At 37.0% G+C, this 25,051-nt stretch overlaps 1 protein-coding gene across 20 annotated transcripts in view; it reads left to right on the top strand.

The window, feature by feature from the left end:
• The window catches only part of CLASP1 (cytoplasmic linker associated protein 1), a 283,994-nt gene that overhangs the window by 191,509 nt on the left and 67,434 nt on the right, over positions 1-25,051 (top strand). For 9 of the 20 annotated variants that reach the window (XM_037049839.1, XM_037049849.1, XM_037049843.1 and 6 more), the window contains 8 exons: positions 6,360-6,463; positions 8,269-8,292; positions 9,496-9,740; positions 11,730-11,793; positions 18,965-18,967; positions 19,149-19,312; positions 21,509-21,587; positions 23,063-23,206. In XM_037049839.1, coding sequence (XP_036905734.1) covers positions 6,360-6,463; positions 8,269-8,292; positions 9,496-9,740; positions 11,730-11,793; positions 18,965-18,967; positions 19,149-19,312; positions 21,509-21,587; positions 23,063-23,206 — 827 coding nt within the window. The remainder of the gene's footprint in view (positions 1-6,359; positions 6,464-8,268; positions 8,293-9,495; positions 9,741-11,729; positions 11,794-18,964; positions 18,968-19,148; positions 19,313-21,508; positions 21,588-23,062; positions 23,207-25,051) is intronic. The other 11 variants (XM_037049840.1, XM_037049859.1, XM_037049846.1 and 8 more) reach the window with 3 other exon arrangements.

Genomic DNA, 25,051 nt, shown 5'->3' on the forward strand with positions numbered 1-25,051 from the left:
TTCTCAACAAACAAGTGTGGCAATGATGATTTTTTTCTTTCTGATTAAACTGGCGATTTTTCCTTTTAAGTTAAGACTCTTTCTATGCATACTGCTCACTATTTGACCTTCCAGAAAACCTGTTCTATAAGAGAACAATTGAATCTGTTTATTGGCCACTTTATCTCTTAGAGGCAATTCAGTCTTTATTTATACATGTCCTGGAATGTTACTGTCCATAGAAGCAACAGCCTTTGTAATTCAGTTTGTAGTTTGTGAACCAGGCAACCTGTGCCGCACTTTTGAGGTCCCAGTTGAACCCAGAGGAGTTGAGTGATTCAGTCTTTTATTCACTTTCTTCAGTGAAGTGGTTCTGCTCTGACTTGGTGACAACCCAGAAAGCTGAAATGCATAATTGCTTCCACCAAGGCAGAAGATGTGGATGCGGCTAATTCCCCTTCCTAATGAACTCCAGCATCAGCACTTGTGTTTTTTTGTGGTCAGGGCAATAGTAACATCTTTTCCACTGAGTTTTGATAACATGCCTTTTTTCTCCCTCCATAAGTTAAATGTGTTTGTGGAACTTTTGTTCTCCTTGTACCTGGCACCATTTCGAGCACTTGGTAGCCATAATCCCTTGTCCCTCTGGGACAGGTATTATCCCTCTGCCTCATTTGAAAACAGTTTTGATAGTTTAGTGTCCTTCATTTGTTCCTCAGAAATGTATTAAATGCTTTTTGCGAGGCCTCTCCAGGCCCAGGCAAATAGAAAGTGCTCAGTGAAATTGTGATTTCCAAGCTTGGGGTTAGTTAGGGCCTGGGAGTTCACTGATAAGTCCCAGAAGGTTGTTGTTCCCAGGGGAATGTACTACACCCTTCAAAAAAATGTGAAACTTTCTTTTTTTTTCTAAATCACTTGAATAATCATTTCCCACCCCCTTTATAAAGTAGTGAATGTGTGTGTTAGGGCTCCTTTGTATCAGTTCATATGAGCAACCTTCACCTTAAAAAAGGGGGCAGGGGTGAAAATAATTATGTTTCAGTGAATTTATATTGGCTTTAAGTTTGTGTTTTTATCACAACATTGTTTTGGGCCATTTTAATAGTGCGAATATGTATTTTTATGGTTACAGTTACAAGTTTTAAGTGAAATTCAGGGCCCTAGGACTTGTAAATAAGGCTTTGATGTAAATGAGTTCACCTTCAATTTCATTGTTAGGTATTTACTGAGAATGTGACAAAGGACTCATTACATGACAGACAGATATACTATAGAATATTTGGTTGAAATAGAACCAAAGGAAACTTTATAATAAACCTTTAAATCGTGTATCCTTAAAAGCTATTTTTGGTTTAAACCATCAAGCAATACTAATGTGCTTGTATAATAAAATGACTGTTTTGTTTCAGTCTTGCAAAATATTTTGTCAACTTCCTTATTTGAGTGATTATTTTATAGTATCTGTTTTAGAGATTGCTGATTTATTTTTGTGCTCTTGAGGAATTTTTTAAAATTTTCTTTTTGCAAGCAGGTAAAAATCTGTCCTTATTGTCCAAGTAGACTTTGCTATTTAATACCACATATACCACAAATATGTGCATTCCATAAAGTGATATATCTTAAAGGTGTAAAATTATATTGAAGAGGTTTTGATATTTTATGACTGTGTGAATGTTAACATGTACAGGATACTGTAATGTAACAGCGTGTGTGAAAAGTAGCACTGCTTATTATACTTTGTTAAACCTATGAATTTTCTATGGTGCAGTCATCATGTTCTTTTCAGATTAATGAATAAAAGCATAACATCTTGTCGTTTTTTTCCTGAGGTAAAGAAAAGCCATATATTATGTGGCACTCTGGTCAATAAACTTAGGTTTTGAATCAAGTCTATATTACATAATTATTTCTAAAATTATTCCCTCCACAGTTTTAGCATACATTTCCTCAGATTGATGAGTTAGTATACTTATTATGAGTACTGCTAATAAAACAATATTTAATGTTTAAATGTTGGAATTTACTCTTACCTGTTACTGCCACCACCAGCATCACTACTGTGACTGTTGACCACTGTTTATTCTGTTCCTGCCATTATGTTTTTGCTTTATGTATGATCTCTTTTCATGCTCTTAACTCCCTAGAGGTAGGTACCATTATTAGCACCATTTTACGGGTGAGGAAACAGAGACACAATTACTTTGCTCGAGGTCTTACAGCTTGTTGTGATCAAACCAGAATTTGCCCCCACTTGTATTGCAGACCCAATGTTCATAATCATAGTACTGCAGACGCCTCTCCAAGGAAGGCCATTAAACTGAATACTACATTTTCAACAATTAAGATGTAAATTCTGCCCTGGCTGGGGAGCTCCATTGGTTAGAACATTATCGTGACACACCAATGTTACTGGTTCAATCCCCAAGCAGGGCACATATAAGAATCAACCAGTGAATGCATAAATAACTGGAACAACAAAAATCGATGTCTGTCTGTTTTTCTCTCTCTTTCTCCCTCCCTCCCCTTTCTTCCTCTCTCCCCCTCCTCTTTCTCTCTCCCCCTCTCACCTCCTTCCTCCCTACCTCTGATATCAATAAATTTTTCAAAATTTAAGTAAACTCATGAATTAGGATATTTATGCAACAGAACAACAAATATTTTGACTGAGGAAAATGGAATTCCCGTTGCTAAGCCCTCTTGCGATTTCATTCTGTTTTTGTACAGATAACATTATGAACTTCTATGCTTTTGTTTTTGGTGCGTGGTTGCATATGCATCACATACTGATGAGACATCTTGTGGGCTGAGTTAATCCATTTCTACTGCTGTTCTACTCTGGGATTTGGATGGTGCTCTGTGGCTCCTGATGTTCTTCATGTTGCATATTTTCATAATGGCTGATAGAGGCTTCATCTTGTGAATACCACCTGGAGTCTGAATTAGTTGATGCATAAGGACCACTTGAAAGAGTAACTTTGTGCCTGTGTGTTCAATAGCTGTGTGAGAGCCAGCAGGCTGCCATGGAATTTGAGGATTGGCACTTGCTATCAATTCATATCCAGCACCATTTGTTTTCATGAGGAAACATGGCCTGTTGGTAGAAGTCCCTGCATTTCCTTTGGACTGTGGCATTTTCTGTCTTGGGTACTTCTGTGTTAATCCTGTGGGTGTTGCCGTTCCTTTTACCTGCAGCCTCTCGACGTCATTCCAGGTCCACTAGTGCTCTCTCCACTGCTGAATCTGTTGGGCAGTCAGGTGAACAAGTGCTAACTGCATGACGTGGCTTCTTCATTATGTTCTAGTTGCATACTCATTTTAACATTCGTTTTCATCATTGTTCGCTAGCACTCGGCATGTATGCACCTCATTATCTCCCCAACGTGCTTTTATTTTTTTAAGTTGTTGAATGTTTATGATTCTGTTAATAGGCTGTAGATGCCTCATAGCCTGTTTGACATTATTTCTCCAGTGTTTGTATTTATGTTAAAACAAAACATAGCAAAAAAAAAAAAAAGATGGGGAAGCAGCTTACCCCCCTCCCTCCCCCAGGAAAACAACCCAAACTCTAGGCATCAGAAGGACCCCTATAAGGAACAGGGTATGAATATCATCCAACAGTATCTTTCATCTCCAAAGTCTTTGCTCTCAATAAATTGGTGATGATTAATGTTAGGTATTAGTGTCAGATTCTAATTATTTGCAGGTACTATTTAGTTATCAAATTATGTCACATGTAATTTTATATGTATAAAAATAAATGGATTGTCGAATATGTTTCAGACACTGTAGTCAGGCTATTGGTAGCTTTTGCAGCCTTTGGACCCCAAGCTTTCCATCTCCACCCTGCTCTGGCAATACCAAAATTTCACTGGTCAGCCATTGGGGCAAAAGTAAGCGTACAATGATATATAAGTTTGCCAGATTTAACTGACATCATTTTGTTATAGTAACAATCCCTAATGACTACAGTATTGAATACAGCGCAGTCTATTAAATAATCACGGGTGAAAACTGTGACCAATTCACTAAGTTAGAGATTTTCTCCATTCTTCCTCCAAATGAAGTCAGCTATGCATTTTTTAAGTATGTGCTCTAATTAGCACATTTCCCTGAAGGTTATGGGCCAGACTAAGGGTACAGTAATATGCATCCATGTCTTGGAAAATGGAGCTTCATAATAGTATCTGAGCAGTGAGAATGTAGAACAGATTTTGCTGTGGTTAAAATAAAAGGCTTATAATTTTGTTTAGACCCAGACAAATGTTTCTCCTTCAGATTTGGAATTCAGATTATCTATGATATATATAGAATAATCTGCAGTCAGTTTATGAAAAAGCTGTATATATCTGGGAAGCACAGAATAATTGCATTGTTTTTAGAGTTTTAATTTTGTCTCTGAAAAAATTAGTATCATCGCTAGAGCAAGAGTTGGTGGCATGAGATCTAAATCTTTTTTTTAAATTTTTTACAGACTTTTAAGTTCATGCTGGGTAATTTTTAAATGGCTTTTAACTGAATTACTCTCACTCTATTACTCCTAAAATCCTTATTATCTACCCTTTTTAATGGAAAGAAAAGATGAACAAAGATCATTTATGAAACAAATGTGCACAGTCTCAAATTTATACTTTTCATATTTCAACTGGTAATTTATATAGACATATAGATATAACTTCTGTGGTTTCTCTTTAGTTTATATGGCACACTAAATTGCCTTCAATGTCTAAGATGACACACAATGTGATCAGTAAGTACATTAAAAAGGATAGTATAACATAAAATTTTTGTTTCTTTATAAAATTCATGACTGTATAACTTACTTTAGCAGTGTTTACATTATTTCTGTGGCAGTGGAAGATGCAATGTTTTGAAACTAACTTTTTTTAGAAAGCTAAATGACACTTCAGTTTTGAAATTCACCAGTTTTGTAGGTGATGTTTTGTTACACATCTAAAATCTTATATATATCATTTCATAGGAAAGACTAATTCATGTAAAACAGATACTAGTTTTCCTTTTATTTTAAATGCTTCATGTGGCTAATAACAGAGATATTCCTTGTCCAATGTCTTACTTGTTAATGAAAAGTATTTTGTACTTTAACACTTTTCCAAAGGTTTTTTATATCTTAGCATTTTAAATAAGAAGCTTTTACCAGTAGATAGTATGATATACTTGTGAAGTATAATTTATACTGACTTTCTCCTATTATAGTTCAAGTCTCAGTATTTCTGAAGGAAGGGCAGTCAACTGATTTAAAGGGACTTCTAAAAGTTTTTCATTGTCCATGATCATTAGCAACCTTAGAATAGTTGTTTGAACTGTAAAATTTGTTTTAAATCCTTTGGATTCTATCCATTTTTTCTACATGTATAAAGACTATCACTTAAAGATTCTTGAGGAACTCAGGAAAAATGTATACAATGTCATCTGCATTATTAATAGTTTATAGTTAAGATGCTAGCTTTTTGTGGTGATTATTAAAGAATTTTAATAAATTGAGTTTTAAATGACCTTTGGTGACACAGGAATTAAGATGAATATATGTCTAAAATTAATTGAACTTAATAATAGTTAACCAGGAGTGACACTAATGAAAATTTTCACAGAAATCAATTTAATACACTTGTTTCAAAATTTAACTTTATTGCATATTGCATTAGAACTCATTTGTTAAACCTCTAAGCTTTCTAATTAGTTTCACCAAACCGTAGGACCACTTTCCTTTAGAGCAGTGATTTCAAACCTTTTTATCTCGTGGCACACATAAACTAATTACTAAAATTGTGCAGCACACCAAAATACATATTTTTTGCAGATCTGACAAGAAAATATAGGTATAATTTTGATTCATTCACACCAAACGGTTATTGTCATGTTCGCAGTTTGTTTGTTTGTTTGTTTGTTTTTTTAATTTGACAGTCTAAGGGAAAAGGAGATCAGTACTCCTGACTGAATAGTCAGGTATTACACATTTTAAAAATTCTTGGAGCACACCAATGTGCCTCTTGCAGCATACTGGTTGAAAGTCACTGCTCTAGAGGGAGTGCTAAATAGATTAAAAGATTCAACTCCTAGCTGAACTCCTCTCTGTAAGTTACTCTCTCTCCCATGTCTCAACACTTTTCAAAGATAAAGCATCCTTAAAGAATCATTTCAATTGTCAGGTTGTTTCATGGCACAATGGTATTAAGTGTAAACAACCTATTCTTTGCCACTGGTAAGCAAGAGTAGTTAAAACCAGAAGTCAAGTGTAGTTAAAATTGGCTATAAATTTTTCAATGCCTCTGTTTGTAGGTGGGAAGAGATGGGAACCCTTGCAAAGGAGTAAGAAAATGTGAAGTAAAGTGACATATATTTTGCTTTTGTTTTTTAAATAGACCGGTTTGGGCTTGGCCAGGCAGGAAGAATACCTGGTTCTGTGAATGCCATGCGTGTTTTAAGCACAAGTACAGACCTGGAAGCTGCTGTTGCTGATGCTTTGGTAAGAGTCACAGTGCGTGTAGAGTCTCTGAGTTACTCATCCTCATTGTTTTCTGTCTTAACAGAAAATTGCCTCCAAATCAGGTTACTAAATCATCTTTGATACCCTTTAAAATTATGTAAATATAGGGTAAATTTATATTACTGTTTTTCTGAAACTTTTATCTCTGCACATAAGTAAAAATTGGCCTTACAAAAATTACTGGCATCGTGTATTTCTTCAGTACTGCTCAGTATCAAGGAAGTTTTGATGCCACTAGGTTTATCTGTTGTCATTGGGTGTTTCTTTTTTTTTTTTTTTCAGCATCTTCTTTTTCTCATTCTGTTTTTTCTATTGCTTTATAAGCTTTGATGGCATAGCCTAAACAAATCATTATAATAGGTATTAGACTTTGTGGTTTGAAAATCTGTGTTTATTCCATTACCTCACTAGTTGTTTCATATGTTTTGTGTTTTTAATGAGTTCGTAAGTCATTATTTAAGGAAACTTTTCCCAAATCTAAGATTAACTCCTTGAGGATATGAAGCACTGGTGGAATGATTTTGCATCATTATAATGTAATATCTAAAATATATATATAAAATGATTAGAGGTCCTTACTTTATGGTTATATCAAAGAATTCTTTGATTGAATTTGCTTGTGGTCAAATTGCATTTTAAAGATACATTTCAGCTCACAGGAGCGCAGCCTCTTGCATATTTTGATTCATCTGCTCATCATTTAAGTTTGGTATTCTTTATGACCACTGTCTAGCTGTGCTTGTGCTGTTTGCAGATTTCTTTTCTTCTGAGGAAATAGCCTACTTCCAGACCCTGAAGTTTGAAATTCAGCCATGTTCTGTGTGATCAAAATTCACATCTGTGGCTACAGTGATTCTGAGTTTTGCTTTTTCCTGTCTCTCCCTTGTTTATTCTTGCTCAGTCAGATTCTTTGACAAGCAGCTGTGAGCAAGCAGTTTCCTCTCTCATGATGCTTCCCCTGTAAGCAAGGGCTGCCTGGACAGCTCTGTTCATTAGCCTTACATGTAGGAAAGCCTTTGTTCTGGCGGCGGATACAGGAGTTGAGGATAATTGCTCTAGCCATGGCTTTAACTTCAGAGTCACAAGCTGGAACAGAATTCTGTGAAGTTCTTTTTCCTTCTAAGTTGCAGGTTTAGATTCTGTCTCTTATTTATTCAGAGACCCTAGGAAGTGGAAGTCAGAGGGTTGGGAAATGATGGATGGGCTAATCCTTAGTTAAATGGGACTTCCAGTTAAGGCTGGGGTGGGGGCGAGGAAGTTCTATAAAGAACTGCAAGAGGGACTGTCTACTCTGCTAGGAGGCAGAGTAGGTCTTGAGAGTCTGAGCCTTGGCTTTACTTGACTTGGGTTTTTCTCTGAGCTCTAGTTCCACTTACATTCATGTTCCCCTTATTATTTTTTTGTTTAAATTGTTTGGTTTCTCTGGTTGCAGAAGAGGGAGCACAAAGTGGTACACAATTCTGAGACAGAATGTATCATAGTGAAAAACCATGGAATTAATGGTGACTTTAGAGCCTGTCCCTCAGTGGTTATGGGGAGAGTTTTAGCATAGAATTACAGCAAGAACTGGAAGTTCTTGTAAGTACAGGAGGGTGAGGAAATGCCATTGCGAAAGCATTCTTTGTTGTTATTCACTTGATAATGAATTGCTTGCTAACCATGTATTTTTCGTTTGCTACAATATGTTTTGCTATACACTTTTGTTGCAAGAACAATCCCCTCATATGCTTCTGACATAATTCTCTATGCTTTTTCCCCATCCTTCAATATTTCCCTGCCTACAGCTATTAGGAGACTCCAGGAGCAAGGTACCAGTGCTTTAACTTTTGTTTTACAACTTTTTTGTTGTTGTTGTTGCAAGTGTATTTTCTTTAGGAGCTAGTGAAAACAACAAAAACTGTAGTACAGTTATAAAAATTCTGGTCTGAATTATGATGTTGAATCTGGTGGAGCTTTTATTAGTGATGGAGTCAGGCACCTCTGTTTTAGTATTTATTTTGAATATCAAGCTGTGCGCCTTCTCCCAGTAGTGTTTCGTTTTATTTATTAACTCCATTTCTGTCTATTCTCATGTTATTATTTTATGACTGGATATATATTTAACACTTTTCTTATTCTAGGAACCTAGTTTATGTATAAGTAAAGGTGGTCTATACTTTGGAGAGTGAAAAGGGGGTGCTATTAATAACCACACTGAGACAGTGAGTGTAAGGCAGAACTATTCTGAGCAACTTGGGATGTGAGTAAAACCCACATTAATTAGAAAATTATATTTCTACAGCTTCAGCCAATAACAAATAGTTATGGCTTAAGCTATAGTATTTATGGGTTTAAGTTATATTCAGGCTAAGAGAAATTGTAGTCTACAGGAAGCATATTTGTGTTGTAAAATTTTAAGTCCTCAAAAAAGTGGCTTAGATAATTTAGGAATCCGTATACATAAGATAAATATTTTGCTACTGACATTTTCAGTTTCAGACTTTCAGAAGTATGAACATTCAAATAAATTTACCCATAGAACATGCTTAAGATATATTACTTTTGCTTGGGAAGGGGCTGTGGGTACACACACTTGCACTGTGTCAGGTGCTGAGCCAGATTATTTAACCTTCACAACAAGCCCGTGCAGGGTGTAACTATTATCTCAGAGATGGGGAAACAAAGTAGAAAAGTCAGGAGGCTTTCTCAAGTGACACAGCCAGTCAGTGGAGGCAGCAGGATTACCACCCAAGTCGGTCTTACTGAAGTCTACACAGTGTGCTAGAGACCATGTTCTTTTCTCTCTGCTACAGGTTGCTCTGCTTATTACTTACTGTGTCTACCGGAAGTCTGCGTATCTGTTTTTATTCCCTAATCTGTAAACACAGGGCAGATGTGCATCCACATATTGTGTGTGTGTATCTTTTTACATTTAACTCTCTGTTTTTGTTGGTTTTGTGTGGTATGACTCACGGTCATTTCATCTTTCCATTTCTTCCACAATCACCCCCATCCCTCATTGGATCTGGCAGAAGAAACCTGTAAGGAGGAGATATGAGCCGTATGGGATGTATTCTGATGATGATGCCAATAGTGATGCCTCAAGTGTTTGCTCTGAGCGCTCATATGGTTCCAGGAACGGTGGCATTCCCCATTATCTACGGCAGACTGAGGATGTAGCAGAAGTTCTCAACCACTGTGCTAGTTCAAATTGGTCAGAAAGGAAAGAAGGGCTTCTAGGCCTGCAGAACTTACTGAAGAGCCAAAGAACACTGAGGTAAGGATAAAGACCAAGGTTGTGAGCTAAGTTTGAGACCCATACTATACTTGTGGCAGGGGTTGGGGCAGCGGGACAGGGTGAGTGGATTCCCTGTTGTGTATGGAGTCCTTACAGAGTTCAGTGCTAAAGGTGCTAAGATGACTAAGACCTAGTCTTTGTCTTCCAAAGACTTTGAAATAGCTGGCAAATACTCTGTAATCTATTAAATTTATAACAGCATTTGGTTTTCTTACAGTTCACATTTGTCTAGTGAAATCTTGCTACTTGAGAAATCTTGGTATAGGTTGCAATTTAGGTGAAAAATAAAACTCTGGAAATTGTCACTCTTAGTTGATGGGAAAAGAAAAGAAAAAACTTCAGGTCGGTACAGTTCATTACACTTTAGGGTGTGGATAAGATGATAGCAGGCTTAATCTAAAATTTTGTAATATGCATATGCATATATATGTAGCTTAAATATGCATGGTTAAGAGATACTTACATGGAGTACTAATAATAACAGTATTACCCCTAGTATTCATTATTTTTGCATTTTTCCTGTATAGTTCTGTATTTCATAAATTTTCTAACACAAGCTTATATACATACCAGAAAGTATGTTTTTATATCATATTTTGTCAAATCTAAGGCACCATTGATACACCATTATTTTATATCCCTCTAAGAAGAAATGCTGCTTATTAAACTTGACATTAGTAATATATCATTGATTATAAGATAACTCCTAATTACAGAGATGTTAAAATGTTACAAAGTGGGCAACTAAAATCCATGACTTACAGTATATTATATTCTTCAGATAATTTTTTAAAGATAAGTTATGACACCACTAAGTTCCAGATCAGCAATCTCCAACCTTTTTGGCACCAGGTTCTAGTTTCATGGAAGACAATTTTCCTACAGTCCCTGAGAGTTGGTGCGGGGGTGGGGAGTGGTGTGTGTTTTAGGGTGATTCAAGGGAACTGCATTCAAGCCCACCTCCTGCAGTGCTGCCTGGTTCCCAACAGGCTCAGTCTGTGGTCCAGAGGTTGGGGACCCCTGTTCTAGATGGGCTCTATAGAGAAGCTAAGTGAGCACCAGCAGATGATCTCTATGCAGTGTGGCCAGCAAGTCAGTCTCCCTCTACCCTACTGATTCCTGCTTCCTGCTTCCACCACCTAGCCCAGTCCCATTCCGTTCATGAAGATGTCTTGAGAAGTTTTGTGAAATGTAGGTAGCTTCTGATTTGTAGTGATCTGTCTAAAATCAAAATGAATATGATTTGTTCATGATTATTTCTTCACGATCAGAATTTTGAGAATCTGTTTCATTCTGGTGGTCCCAGTGTCTTAAATCCTAGAGTTTACCAAGTACCCTTTAATAACCTCTAGAAATCTATTGGTCTAATCATGTGTATGAGGGAGAATCACTCAGGCATGGTTTAGGGACAGGTGGCACTTCTAATCAAGCCTTGAAGGGAAAGTGAGACTCACTAGTACAGTTAAGAAAAAGAAAAGGCAAAGGGGCCCTAAAGTGAAATGAGTGTTTGCTTTGTCTGCGGCGCGGTTGTAGGTAGGATGTGTTATCTTCTTTAATCCTGACAGCAGCCAGGTAGCCCGTACTGTTTGTGACTGATACGGATATGAAAGCATCAGAGTACTTTCTCTGTAGCAGAACTGAGACTAAACTCAAAGTCTGTCTGATCCCTAAATACATGCTTGTCCTCGTTTATCTCAAGGCATTGCCACTTCCACACACATGAACTTAGGCACTTTCTAAGATTTACTTTCCTCATTTTAAGTAAGAGTAAAACTATTATAATTTTATATTTCTGTTTAATTTAAGTGTTAGTTAAATAATAGAAAGTTCTTTGTGTGAAAAAACCTTGTTATATAAAAATTATATAAAGCTTATGTAGTTAATTGAAATAAAAGGATTTTTAAAAGCAAAGCTGTATCTAATTTCAGTGTTGACTTATTAAAATACATTTATTTCCTTTTTTTTTAGTCGAGTAGAATTGAAAAGATTGTGTGAAATCTTCACACGAATGTTTGCTGACCCACATAGCAAGGTAACTCTGGGAACAGTGCATTGTTTACATTCCTCTCTGCATGCCTTTGTGAGCTCTATAATATACTATGAAAGAATGAGAGATAATTCCCTATAGTGCACTTCAGACCTCACAGATTTAACACTAATTTCAGCAGTAGTTTATGTTACATCTTTTAAAAATGGAATTCTTGGGAACTTCAAATGTCTATGAAACTTTAAGTTATAAATTGCATTTCAGGTAAGAGTTACCATGGGTGAAAATCAGTTGTTGTCTTTCAGCAAATATCTTTGGGTAGCTCCTATTAGCCAAACAGTAGGTTATGTGACAGAATGTAATATGTAATATTGTATTATAATATAGTTTCCTTTAAAAAAAATTACAATAGTGAAGAAAATAATCAGGTATATAATTTTTTTTTTGCATCCCAGCTAGAATTTTTCTTTAGAAGACTAGGTAGAAAAATGGAAGCATCTATGAAATGGATTTATTAGAGAACCAGGTTAAGTTATTTCTCCAAATAGAATTTTGCCAGCCCCAAGACTTAGCTCTTGCTTCTACCTCCCGGGGATCCGGGAGCGGCACTGAGCCTTAGGACTTCCCTTTCTGACAAGGGCATCCCTGCTAAAGGAGAATACCCGTGAGAAACGGACAGGGCTCTTTCCTTGAGTGGTGCTGAGAGAGGGACCTTTTACAAAAGTTTGCTTAGGGTCTAGATTTTAACTGATTAGCATTGTTTGGGAGAAAGCCTTTAGAGGCTATTAGATGCTTTTAGAGAAAGAAAACAGATGACATTAGGAAAGTTAAAGGGTGAATAAAGGACAGAAACTGAAGTGTAAAAATTGAGAAAACCTAGTCACCATGAGCAAATCTTAGCTGCTGGACATGCAGGATTTAACTATCTTATACTTTAGTTTTCCTAGTAAAAATGGTCTGTTGTAAATTTTTCTGGAAGAGTGAAACCTGTGATGGCCACAAAGTCCAGCCTGTTTTTGTGATGTCCATTCTTTTCCTAGCCTTTCTTCCTCATAGGAACTGTCCTTTATGTGTCAAACATTTGTCTGTCCAATCATCCAGCCTTTATTGAGTACCTGTTCTAGGTGAGGGATCCAGAGGCAACATATGACTCCTGCCTTTTGAGATGCTCACAGGAGGCACAGGAGAAAGGATGCAGGGGTTCTTCCCTTTTGGGGGGCAGGGCTTCTGCTCAAATCAGTCTTGAAGCATGTCTTAAAATTCCTGTTGTGACCCTGACCCTCACGGCAAGATTAACATTAACAATATTGATAAGATCCAAGAAATGTTGAGTTTAAGGGCCAAAAAGATAACCAAAGATACAATTATCAAGATTTTTCTCTAAGATAGTGATAAAAGCACTAAGATTTTAAATCATAAGCATAAAATTCATAGTATTCATAGTATAAAGGATTAGATGGTTTTGGACATTGATGAAATTTCTGTTACCTGTCATCTCTAGATTGCTGATTCAGAACCAGAATGTGAGGATAAAGAAGGAAATTTCTTTCCATCAGAAGGCTGTTGTACAGTGAGTTTGGAGGTCTCAGTTTAGTCATTATTTACTAGCTACCTTTGGCTCATTGACTTTTTTCTGAGCTGACAGGTGACCCCTGGTGGTTTATAGTTGGGCTACTTGGTTACATGGTGGCTGGTTGTCCAGTAGAGCAGAACTCATTAACTAAGTAGATGAGGCATGGTGCTACCTACTTCTCTGAAATTGGTTCAGAGATATTCCACCATGATTCTATCTCATCTTAAACAGCAATAATGAGAACACTGCAGCATGACAATTTGTCAGCTGTCAGTGCCTTTTAGTCTAAGCCATAATCTTTTATAAAGCTTTTTATGGCTTTTGCAGTACCTTTTTACATAAAGATGTTACTTGAAATATCTAAATCGGCATGCATGAAAACAGATGACTAGAATGAAAAGAAAAATATACACACATCTTTTTCCCTCATCCTGTAACAGTATTGTTATAGGCATCACATAATAATCTTTATTTTAAAACTTTTTAAAAAGTATACTTGACATGCGATACTAGTTTTAGTTGTACAGTATAGTGATTAGACACTTATTTAAGTTAGTGTTTAAATTAGACATTTATTTAATTTACAAAACGATCACCGCAGTAAGTCTAGTACCCACCTGATACTATGTATAGTTATTACAACATTATTGACTATATTCTCTATGATGTACTCTACATCCCATGACTGTTTCTGTAACTGGCAATTTGTGTATTTTAGTCCCTTTGTCTTTTTTACCCATTCCCCCAACTGTCTTCTCTCTGGCAACCATCTATTTGTTCTCTGTTATCAATGAGTTTGTTTCTGTTTTGTTTGTGTGTTTATATTTAGAGTCCACGTGTAATTAAAAAGATAAAATATTTTTCTTTCTCTGACTGACTTATTTTATTTAGCACAGTACCCTCTAGGCCCATCCATGCTGTCACAAATGGCAAGATTTTATTCTTTTTATGGCTGAGTTATATTCCATTGTATTATATGTACCACCTCTTCTTTATCTTTTTGTCTATCTATGGGGACTTATGTTGCCTCCATATCTTGGCTGTTGTAAATAATGCTGCAATGAGCATAGGGGTGCACATGTCTTCTCGGATTAGTGATTTGAATTTCTTTGGTTAAATACCCAGAAGTGAAATTGGTGAGACATAACTATGGTGAGACATAGTTTTATTTTTAATTTTTTGAATTAAAAAAAAAATGGTGGCTGTACCAATTTGCCATTCTACCAACAGTGCACGAGGCTTCTCTTTTCTCCACATCCTCACCAGAACTTGTTATATGTTGATTTATTGATGATAACCATTCTGACAGATTGTGGAGTGATGCCTCATTGTCGTTTTAATTTGCATTTCTCTGTTATTAATGACATCAAACATTTCATACATCTATTTGACATCTGTATGTTCTCTTTGGAGAAATGTCTAATCACCTCTGCCCATTTTCAATCAGATTGTTTATTTCTTTGATGTTAGGTTGTATGATTATTTGTTTATTTATTTTTAGAGAGGGAGAGAAACATTGGTGTGTGGTTGCCTCTCACTCATCCCTGACCTGGCCTGCAGCCCAGGCTTGTGCCCTGACTGGGGATCAAATCGGCCACCCTTTGGTTTGCAGGCTGGAGCTCAATCCACTGAGCCACACCAGCCAGGGCTGTTTCTTATACATTATGAATATTCACCCCCTGTCTGGCATTTCATTGGCGAACAATTTCATCTGTCCAGTAGGCTTTTTGTTTTGTTCATAGTTCCTTCGTTGTACAGAAACTTTTTAAGTTTAGTGTAGTCCCACTTGTTCATTTTTTCTTTTCTCACTCTTGCTTAAAGAGATATATTCAAAAAAACATAATTAAGAGGGCTGTCAGGATTATACTGCCTTGAGTTGTATGGTTTCAAGTCTTACATTTAAGTCTTTAAATCATTTCCAGTTTATTCTTTTATATAGTATTATGAAAATTTGTCTAGTTTCAGGTATAAGGTTAGATTGTTTATTTGAGATTGTTCTTGTTTCTTGAGATATGCATGTATCACTGGGAACCTCCCCTCTTACAGTTGCTTTCACTGTGTCCCATAGATTCTGGGTTGTGTTTTCATTTCCATTTGTCTCTAGGTCTCTTGATCTTTTTTTAAATCTTGTTAACTTGTTCATTGTTTGGTGGCATGTTATTTAGCCTCTATGTGTTTGTGTGCTTTTTAGTTTCTTCTTGTAATTGCCTTCTAGTTTCCCACCATTATGATTAGAGAAGATGCTTCATATGATTTCATTCTTTTTAATTTTATTGAGACCTGTTTTATGGCCTAACATGTCATCTATGGTGAGAAATGTCCCATATGCACTTGAAAAATGTGTATTCTTCTGCTTTGGGGTGAAATGTCCTAAAAATATCAATTATAAGGTGATCCAGTTGAATATGTCATTTAAGGCCGCTGTTTCCTTGTTGATTTTCTCTCTGGATGATCTATCCTTTGAAGGCAGTGGAGTCTTAAAGTCCTGGGCTGTAATTGTATTACTGTAGATCTCTCCCTTTATGTCTATCAATATTTGCTTTATATATTTAGGTGCTCCTACGCTGAGTATGTAAATGTTTAAAAGAGTTATATCCTGTTGTTGGATTAATTTCTTTATCATTATGAAATGTACTTCTTTGTCTCTTGTTACAGCCTTTGTTTGAAAGTCTATTTTGGAAATAATCTGTTTTCATCCCTTTACTTACAGTCTCTGTCTTTTGATCTGAAGTGGGTCTCTTATACACATATATATGTATGAGTCTTATTTTCTTATTCCTTTACCCACCCTTTGTCTTTTGGTTAGAGCACAGGTGGCAAACACAAGGCCCATGGGCTGAATCCGGCCCTCCACCTTATTTCATCCGGCCCAGCACCTTGTTTCTGCCCACCAGCAGCGACGAGCTTCTTGCCCCTGGTTAAGGAGCAGTTACATTTACACAGTCCTAAAGTATATTCGGCCCTTAGAATGCGACCATGAAGCCGATATGGCCCCTGGTGAAAGTGAGTTTGACATCCCTGGACTAGACCATTTAGTCCATTTATATTTTAATTAATTACATTTAAATTAAGGATGCAGTTATTGCCAATTTATTGTTTTATGATTGTTTTTGTAGTTCTCTGTTACTGCCTCACTATCTTACTCTCCTCTCTTGTATGTTGCTGACTTTTGGAGTATTGTATTTAGATCTTTTTCTCTTTATTTCTTGTATATCTCTGTAGATTTTTGGTTTGGGGATGCCCTGTGCTTCATATATACTAGGCTGTGTTTTTAGCAGTCTGTTTTTAAAGCTGATGGTCACTTAAGTTCATATACATTCTAAAATCCCTACCATTTTTACTCTCCTCTCATTTCTTTGGGTTCGTCTTGTTTGAGAGACTGTGCACTTCTTGGCCTTTGTATACACTTTTTTTTTTTTGCCAGATGAGGCAAGTTTTTGATCATTATTTCTTCAAATAGGATTTCCATCTCTTCCTGTCTCTGTCCTCTCTTTCTGGCATCCTCATGATACAAATGTTGGTATGCGTCAGTTGTCTCAGAGGTCACTTAAAATTTATTTATTTTTTTCTTATTGCTGTTCTGGTTGGGTGTTTTCTGCTGCCTTGTCTTCCAGGTCCCTGATTCAGTCCTCTACTTCCTCTAATCTGTTGTTGATTCCATGTAATACATTTTTTTTTTTTTTTAGTTAAAGTGGTTTTTCATTTGTGACAAGTTTTTTTCTTAATTTTATATCTTCTGTTTGAAGTTGACACTGAGATCATTAATTCTTCCCTAAAATTTATGGAGCATCCTCATAAGCAGTGTTTTGAATTCTGTATGTAGTAGATTGGCATTCTTCTTTTTCTTTAGTTCTTCTTCTGGAGTTTTGTTCTGTTCTTTCATTTTGGACATGTTTCGTTTCCTCATTTTGTCTGCCTCTCCTTTTTGTTTTTGTTTTTTTTTAAATGCATTAGGTGGATCTGCCACATCGCCCAGTCTTGGCAAACTGGCCTTAAGTAGTAGGTGTCCTGCAGAATCATGTGGTGCAAACTCCCTGTCACCAGAATAGATTGTTCCATGGGTGTCCTTTGTGTAGTGTTCTATCCTTTTTGTAGCCTTGATTGCTGTTGGCACATCAGTGTGCAAGATTAACCTTCAGGAAAACTGGCTATGAGGGCTGGCCACGACCAACTCTTCCCCAGGGATTGACCCCACAGAGCAACCATACTCTGGCACCTGCTAAGTCTTCTTTTGTGTGTGTCATTTATGGAGATGGTTGAGTGGTGCTCTGATGTGGCCTGAGCACCTCAAGCTGGCTGCCTGGTGTGTTGGTTCTGGGGCCTTTTGGGAGGGACTCAAGTGCATACCCATGTCAGCCACTGTCTGTGTCTGCTCAGGGGATACCTATTAGGAGCTATAAAGTGACCTGCAGTTGGTAGCCACCTGTGGTGGCCTTGGAGGTGCCTGGGCATGGCTGTGCCATAAACCGGCTGGCTGCCACTAGAAGAGGTATGGGGAATGCTGAGACCAGCTGCTGCTTGTTTGTGGTTTGTGGATTTTTGAGAGATTTTAAGAAATTCTGCAGTGCTGGCCCAGTCCATCTGCTTGTATGGAACAGCCACTGAAAGAGGGTCAGGCCTGGCACATGGCTTGGGTGAAGCTGGTTCTCAGAATCATCAGGGTGCACTAAACAGTGTTAGCCAGATTATTGGAGATTTTAGACTTGTCACCGGCTAGCACCTGCCAGCACTTATGTCCAGGAGAGAGCTGTCTGAACTCCTACCCCTACAGCCATTGCCCTGAAGCCAGTGAATTCAGTGATCCCCTTACGTCCCTGGGACTTCTAGAGCTGCTACTCCAGCGTTGCAGCTCCAAGTTCAAAGAGTTTGTGAGCAATTGAGTCTTTAAGACATGCAGTGCCTTCTTTTCTAGAAGTCTCTTTCTCACACACTGTTTGCACTAGTTTTCACAGCCTGATGTTAAGGGACTTATCTTTCTACCTCTGGTGCCCTGGGCTGGGGAGCTTAGCATCTCAGGGGGTCCTCCACAGCCCAACTATCCCTCCTGATTCTTAACCTTCACTCAGGGGTGTGGGACAAGCCCGTTCTGGGTCTTGGCCTCTCCTACGAGTCTTGCTGTGGCTGTTTCTTTATACCCTTATTTATAGGACTTATGACCAGCTAGTGTTCCAGTGGTTTTCAAGGTTGATTATTCTATAATTTACTTTTAATACTGTGGTCATGGTAGGAGGTGAGTATGTTGTCTACCTATTCTGTCATCTTGATGGAAAGTCTTCAAGTATTGATAGTATTTTAAGACTTAAAAGTCTTGATAGTATTTTTGAATGCTAAATAATGTACAGTAATAGTATAGAATTATGATGATTTAAATTTTTTTTTGAGAGAGAGAGACCCCTACATTAAACTAATACTTAAAAATTTAAAAATAAATAAACCTTTCAGCAAAGGTTTTTGTACTTTTCAGCAAAGTTATTTTTCTCTGTACTGAATTTTAAAGGCATATTGGAGGAGGAGAGAATATGTTATCAATTTGTAGCCATTTCAGGTCTTTGAAAAAACTGCATGAAATTGTATTAATTCACTCTGAACTAACATGGAATTTGTTTTGTTGCATGGCCTGGTTTGCGGTGGAATTCACATCAGAGAGTAAGTTCCAATTCTTTTTATTTTTTTAAATACACTTCTCTTACATAGTGTGATTAGTTGTTAACAGTGTTAACCTAATTGTAAGAGACTGGGTAAAGCCAGTGTAGGCATTTTTAATGTTTTGGAGACTCTGGAGGAAATTATGGATCATGTGAAATGTTTGGTTTTCATTTGTGTCTAGGTTTTCAGTATGTTTTTGGAGACTCTTGTTGATTTTATAATAATTCATAAGGATGACTTGCAAGACTGGCTTTTTGTTCTTCTCACACAATTACTTAAGAAAATGGGGGCGGATTTACTTGGATCTGTGCAAGCAAAAGTTCAGAAGGCTCTAGATGTCACGAGGTAAGTGTTCATGGAGCAGACCATTTTTCCCCCCATTTTTGAGATATAATTACATAGAACATTGTATAAGGTTGAAGTGCACAATGTGATGGTTTTGGTACATGTATACATTGGTAAATGATTACCACTGCAGTGTTAGTTAACACTTCTTCAACCTCACATGATTATTTTTTTGTTGTAGTGGTGGTGAGAACACCTGAAGTCGATTCTCTTAGGACCTTCCAAGTGTGTAACACAGTAATGCTAACTATAATTACCATGCTGTACATTAGATCCCCTGAACTTACATTCATGTTACAGCTAGAAGTTTGTACCTTTTAACTAACATCTCCCCATATCCCCCACTTCCTAACCACTGGCAACCACTGCTCTGTTCTCTGTTTCTGTGGGTTCAGCCTTTAAAAATATATGTATTTCACATATAAGCCAGAAGTAGGGAACATTCCTGTATCAGTATAGCATTGGATTTATAAGACATTGGTCACATAGTCTGGGTTGATCCAGCTTACGGGAAATGAATGAGGTAGATAAGAGTGAGGGTCATGGATGGGGTGGAGAGGTGCAGTCACTTGTGCTGGAACATGGGCCCAGTGGTACCAGACTTTTCAAGGATGGTCCAAAATGTGGACTAAGGCAACACATTCAAGAATTTTTTTTATGACACTGTTAAAACCAAATAAAACATTTGTGAGCCAGACTTGGCCTGTAGGTCACATGCTTAATTTAAGTGAATTCATGAATGACAAGATCCATTTCAGATTCTTTAGGGATGGCAAGAATATTATGATTATATTCCTAACCTTTGGTGATTAAGAAAAAGTTACTCTGTTAGTTTTCCTGAATGTCTTTCCTTTAAGAATCCTGTTCTCATTATATTTGGTCTAAGCCTCTAATGCATGTTTATCATTCCCTTTTTCTCAGCTACAGAGGTGTAACTGCTTAAGCTTCTTTGGGATCAGACAGTGAGGATTCAGGGGCTCAGTGTTAGACCTGATTGCAGATCTGCCTGGTTCCCTGTCCTTTGGCTATACCTAACAACAGGGCATGTTTCTTGGTTAAATACATCAGTTATTTGCTACGGAGGAAAGATTTCTCTGTGTGGTTTGTCAGCCTTGTTTTTTTTTTTTTTATTTAATTTATAACCATGTGAGTTATTTAAATCATGTAGTATACTGAAGTATACTTTACTTCCAGAAGTGGTCTTCAGAACTTCCTGGGTACAAATAAATATAGTAGAAAAGGATGTGCTATTGGTTCAAATTTACTTCTTACTAGTAATTATAATGCTGGTAATACTAGGATGTGCCACACGCTTTACATTTTTCTTTTATTATTTCATTTAAATTTCACATCTGTCTTTTTACTTTATATTTTTGAACCTGGATATCTTTTCTTTTTAATATACTTCTGTAGATTGAAAAAAGTCTCTAGGAGAGTCCAAAGACAGCAGTGCAATCACTCAGCCTCAATTTAATAGATGTTTGCATTGCATTATGTTTCCTGTTAGTGTCAGTGGTATGTCTGTCTGCATTTATCCACATGGGCTCCATTGTGCAATTTTATACTGCTACTAGTAATAGCGGCATTTTAAAGGAAGGAGAGAGAGCGCTGACTTTAGTTGGCCAAGCGCCCTCAGAGTTAGTCAGTTGGGCCACATATGTAAGATGACCAAAGAGATCAGATCAGTAACAGAAGAAATGGAGTAGGAGAGGGACTTCTGGGACCCTTAGGTTTCTGTAGCTGAGTGTGTATTTCTCTTGTTCAGTATTCCACAGGCGTTCTTGTGACTATACCAATTAGAGATCATAAGCACTTACCCAGCTAGAACCAAGGAAGACAACATAGTTAGCTAAGCAAGGTCCACTAACCTTACACCTATAGGCAGTGTAATCAGGATGTAAAAATCAGATTTGGGAACTGGCAGTGTGTTCTGGGTAAGCAATATTTAGAAAGATAGAGAAGTTTAGTATGTGTTTTGAGATGTTTAATAAGATTTCCCTTTTTCTAAGTTTTTAATGTAATTTGTATTACTTTAGTATTTAAGATGAAAAGTACTGTTTAAAAATGGGAACAGGCTTGGTTTTACATACATTAGAGTAATCTACAACGGTATATTTTTTTCTTTTTGTATGGTTTTATACTGTGTTATAAACTTTTCCTTAAAAACAAACACTTTTTTCTTTTTTTCAAACCCAGGGACTCCTTTCCATTTGATCAGCAATTTAACATTTTGATGAGATTTATTGTGGATCAAACTCAGACTCCTAACCTCAAGGTTGGTAATGATTTGGCATTGCAATTCAACCTCTAGAAGTCAATTTTTTTCACATGACTTGTATTTGCTGTTATGAATAAATCTGCTGCTAGTGTTCTCGTTCACCTCTTTGTGGACGTGTTTTCATTTCTTTTGGTTCAGTACTCAGTAGAGAAATAGCTGATTTATTGGGGAGGTGTATGTTTAATATTATTTTAAACTGTTCAAGTGGTTGTATTATATTCCTACGAGCAATGTTGAAAAACTGTAGTTCTTCCATGTCCTTACGATCATTTGGGTATTGTTACTCTGTTACAATAGAAAATTCTGGTTTGTTGAGGTAGGTATTTTATTGAAATTTTTAAAAATAGTAACACTCTAAAATACTAGCAAGTTTGTTACTATATCGTGAATTCTTGATTTTAAAAATAGCACAGGAACTTTCAATTCTATACCACAGTTGGAACATACTCTCTTTGATTTGGAGAGTGAGATGGGGAGGTGAATTCAGATTTTTGAGATACCCTGATACCAAGGTGTTGTTTCATTGTTATTGTGTTTTAAGCCCCTGATGAAAAAGATTAGCTACTTTCTTCTGAAATGGCACATTAAGTGGAGAGCACAGGATGCCATTATTTCTACTACATGAAAATTACTCATTACGTGTTATACAATCATACCTGTAATAAAACTAAATCGAAGGGAGGATTTGTGTTCGTTTGGGTAAAGTCATGTACACCATCTGGTCTTTAATCATTGAACTTTTGTTGGTATTTTAAGATAGGCCCAGTTAATAATTACCCTTTTCCCCTGAGGTCAACACCAGTTGAGACATCAATGAAGAAGTTAGAGCAGAATATCAGCTTGGTTACTGAACATGCTGCCTTGCAAGAAATGGCTCATCGAAGTGTCCAACCCATGGGCCACATGCAGTCCAGAATGGCTATGAATGTGGCCCAACACAAAATTATGACTTTATTTAAAGCCTTTTTATTGCTCATCAGTTTTTGTTAGTGTTTGTGTATTTAATGTGTGGCTCAAAACAACAATTCTTCTTCTAGTGCGACCCAGAGATGCCAAAAGCTTGGACACCTCTGGTCTCTAGAATGTCTAAAAATCAAAACTAACTATAGCATTGTGCTTGGCCATCCCAGTCAGTGGTAGAGCTGGAAATCCCACAGCCTCCCCACATGGGCTACGACCCTGTGAGTGTCTTGCGGCACACACAAAGAGCAGGGCGCAGCCTTCCCTGCAGGCATGGCACTCAAAAACATGAAGAGCATTGACCTGCACACCACTCTTCCAGTTCCCAAACTTACCTCTCAGTCATTCCATGCTTTTTCTCCTCATTGATGCTGGCTCCATGTGGAACCATAACTCCTGGTAAAAGAAGGTGTCTCCTCAATAGTGTTTATTACTTTTCTCTGATCACCACTTAAGAATTATTCAAAGATTCATGAAGTGTACTTAATGCTTATACTTATTGGATCTTTCAGGTCAAAGTTGCAATCCTGAAGTACATTGAGTCTCTTGCCAGGCAGATGGATCCAACTGATTTTATAAACTCTAGTGAGACCAGACTTGCTGTTTCTAGAATTATAACCTGGACAACAGAACCAAAGAGTTCAGATGTGAGAAAGGTACGTCCAAGAGAGCAGCAGTGTACTTTTAATGATAGACTATTCTTAGGGTGTGTTCAAAAAAGACATTTATCTAGAAACTTGCAAACCACCCCACACATCTATACGCAAACATCTATCACATCTTTTCTGTGGAAACCAAGACTTTGCCACACATCTTTGTCCCTATCTTCTCTTTCCAACTCTACCTCATCAGTCTCTGATTGTTAAATTGAAAATCTGAAATCTTGTGTAGTGGGTTTATGGTTTTCATAGACAGCTATTCATGTTTTTAATGTGAAAGCACTAGTAGTTGAGTGTCTCTTACACAGAAATTGGTTTCCCTTATGTTAGTTCTGTGACATGTACTTTGAAGATAGAATTGCAGGTCTAAGACTCTCTGGCCGTAAGGTGCCAAATAGTAAAATGTGGCTGAAAGTTTGCTAATATATAATGAATTCTTGATTTTAAAAATAGCACAGGAACTTTCGGTTCTATACCGCAGTTGGAACATACTCTTTGATTTGGAGAGTGAGGTGGGGAGGTGAATTCAGATTTTTGAGACACCCTGATACCAAGGTGTTGTTTCGTTGTTGTTTTTTAAGCTCCTGAAGAAAAACATTTGCTATTTCTTCTGAAATGGCACATTAAGTGGAGAGCAGCACAAGATACCATTATTTCTGTTACTAGGTATTCTGCCTCAGGACTATTATGAAGATTAATTAATATATGTAGAGCATTTAACCAATTCCTGACACATCATAAGCATAAAACAAATACCAGGTGTCACTGTGTTTGTTGTTTCTGTTGTTTCTTCCTGTCAGTGTCATGCCCTTCTGGGCTTACATTTCATTTGTTACTGTCATTCTTTTACGATACATAAAACTAACTAGCCTTTGTAGAAAAGTATGTTTAAAAGCAGGTTTCTGTTTTCAGACTAAAAATACATAATTTTGGTTATTTGTGTATAATCATGAAGGTCACATTTTTTCTTCTGTACCATACTCGTTCCATAGCCACCGCTACCAGGGGCAGAGTTGATAATGTGGACCATTTGGGTCTAGGCAGGGAAAAAGGAAAGAATGATTCCAAAGAATAGTTAGCAAGGTTGATATCTTTCCAGTGAACACTTGGCTCCTTCTTTAAAGGAATGCAAGGAGAAGAATCGAAGGATTTTCTAAAAGGCTTCTTTGTAGCGATCACAGTCCACATGTTTCTCAAATTCATTGAATAGTAATGAACTTAAGTTGTTCAAGGTCAAAGGAATAAGGGCAGATCTTATTAAAGCACTTATTTAAAATTGTTTTAATATTAATATATATATATTTTTAATTTTATATTTTATTTATCTTTAGAAGGTAAGGGAAGGAGAGAGGAAGAGAAACATCAATGTATGGTTGCTTCCTGTGCATCCCCTGCTGGGAACTGCCCCTGCTGGGAACTGGCCTGCAACCCAGGCATGTGCCCTGACTGGGAATCGAACCGCGATCATCTGGTTCGCAGGCCCGCACTCAATCCACTGAGCTACACCAGCCAGGGCCTAATATTAATATTTTTGATTCATTCTTTCGTAAAATTTCTCAACATGTATCAAAAGAGCATTTCACTGGCAACTTTTATTTTAACTGTTAAGCCAGTTTTGGATTAGAGAAGTACAGTGGGAGGTGGTTGAATGATTTGGTGGGTTTGTAAGTCAAAAACAGTATTCATACTTTTGTTGTAATTTTCAAAATTATAAGATCAGCCAGTAAATACAAAAGCCTTAAGTGCTGCCTTTTCTACCTTTAGTCATTACATGTAAGTACGTGTGTATCTGTTTGAGTGCGTGCTTTTGTAACTGAATGTTAGTGAAGTAGTCCCTTCTGA

The sequence above is a fragment of the Sturnira hondurensis genome, unplaced genomic scaffold, assembly GCF_014824575.4.
Source record: "Sturnira hondurensis isolate 20B ecotype Veracruz unplaced genomic scaffold, ASM1482457v3 Scaffold0006496, whole genome shotgun sequence".
Taxonomy (NCBI): Eukaryota; Metazoa; Chordata; class Mammalia; order Chiroptera; family Phyllostomidae; genus Sturnira; species Sturnira hondurensis.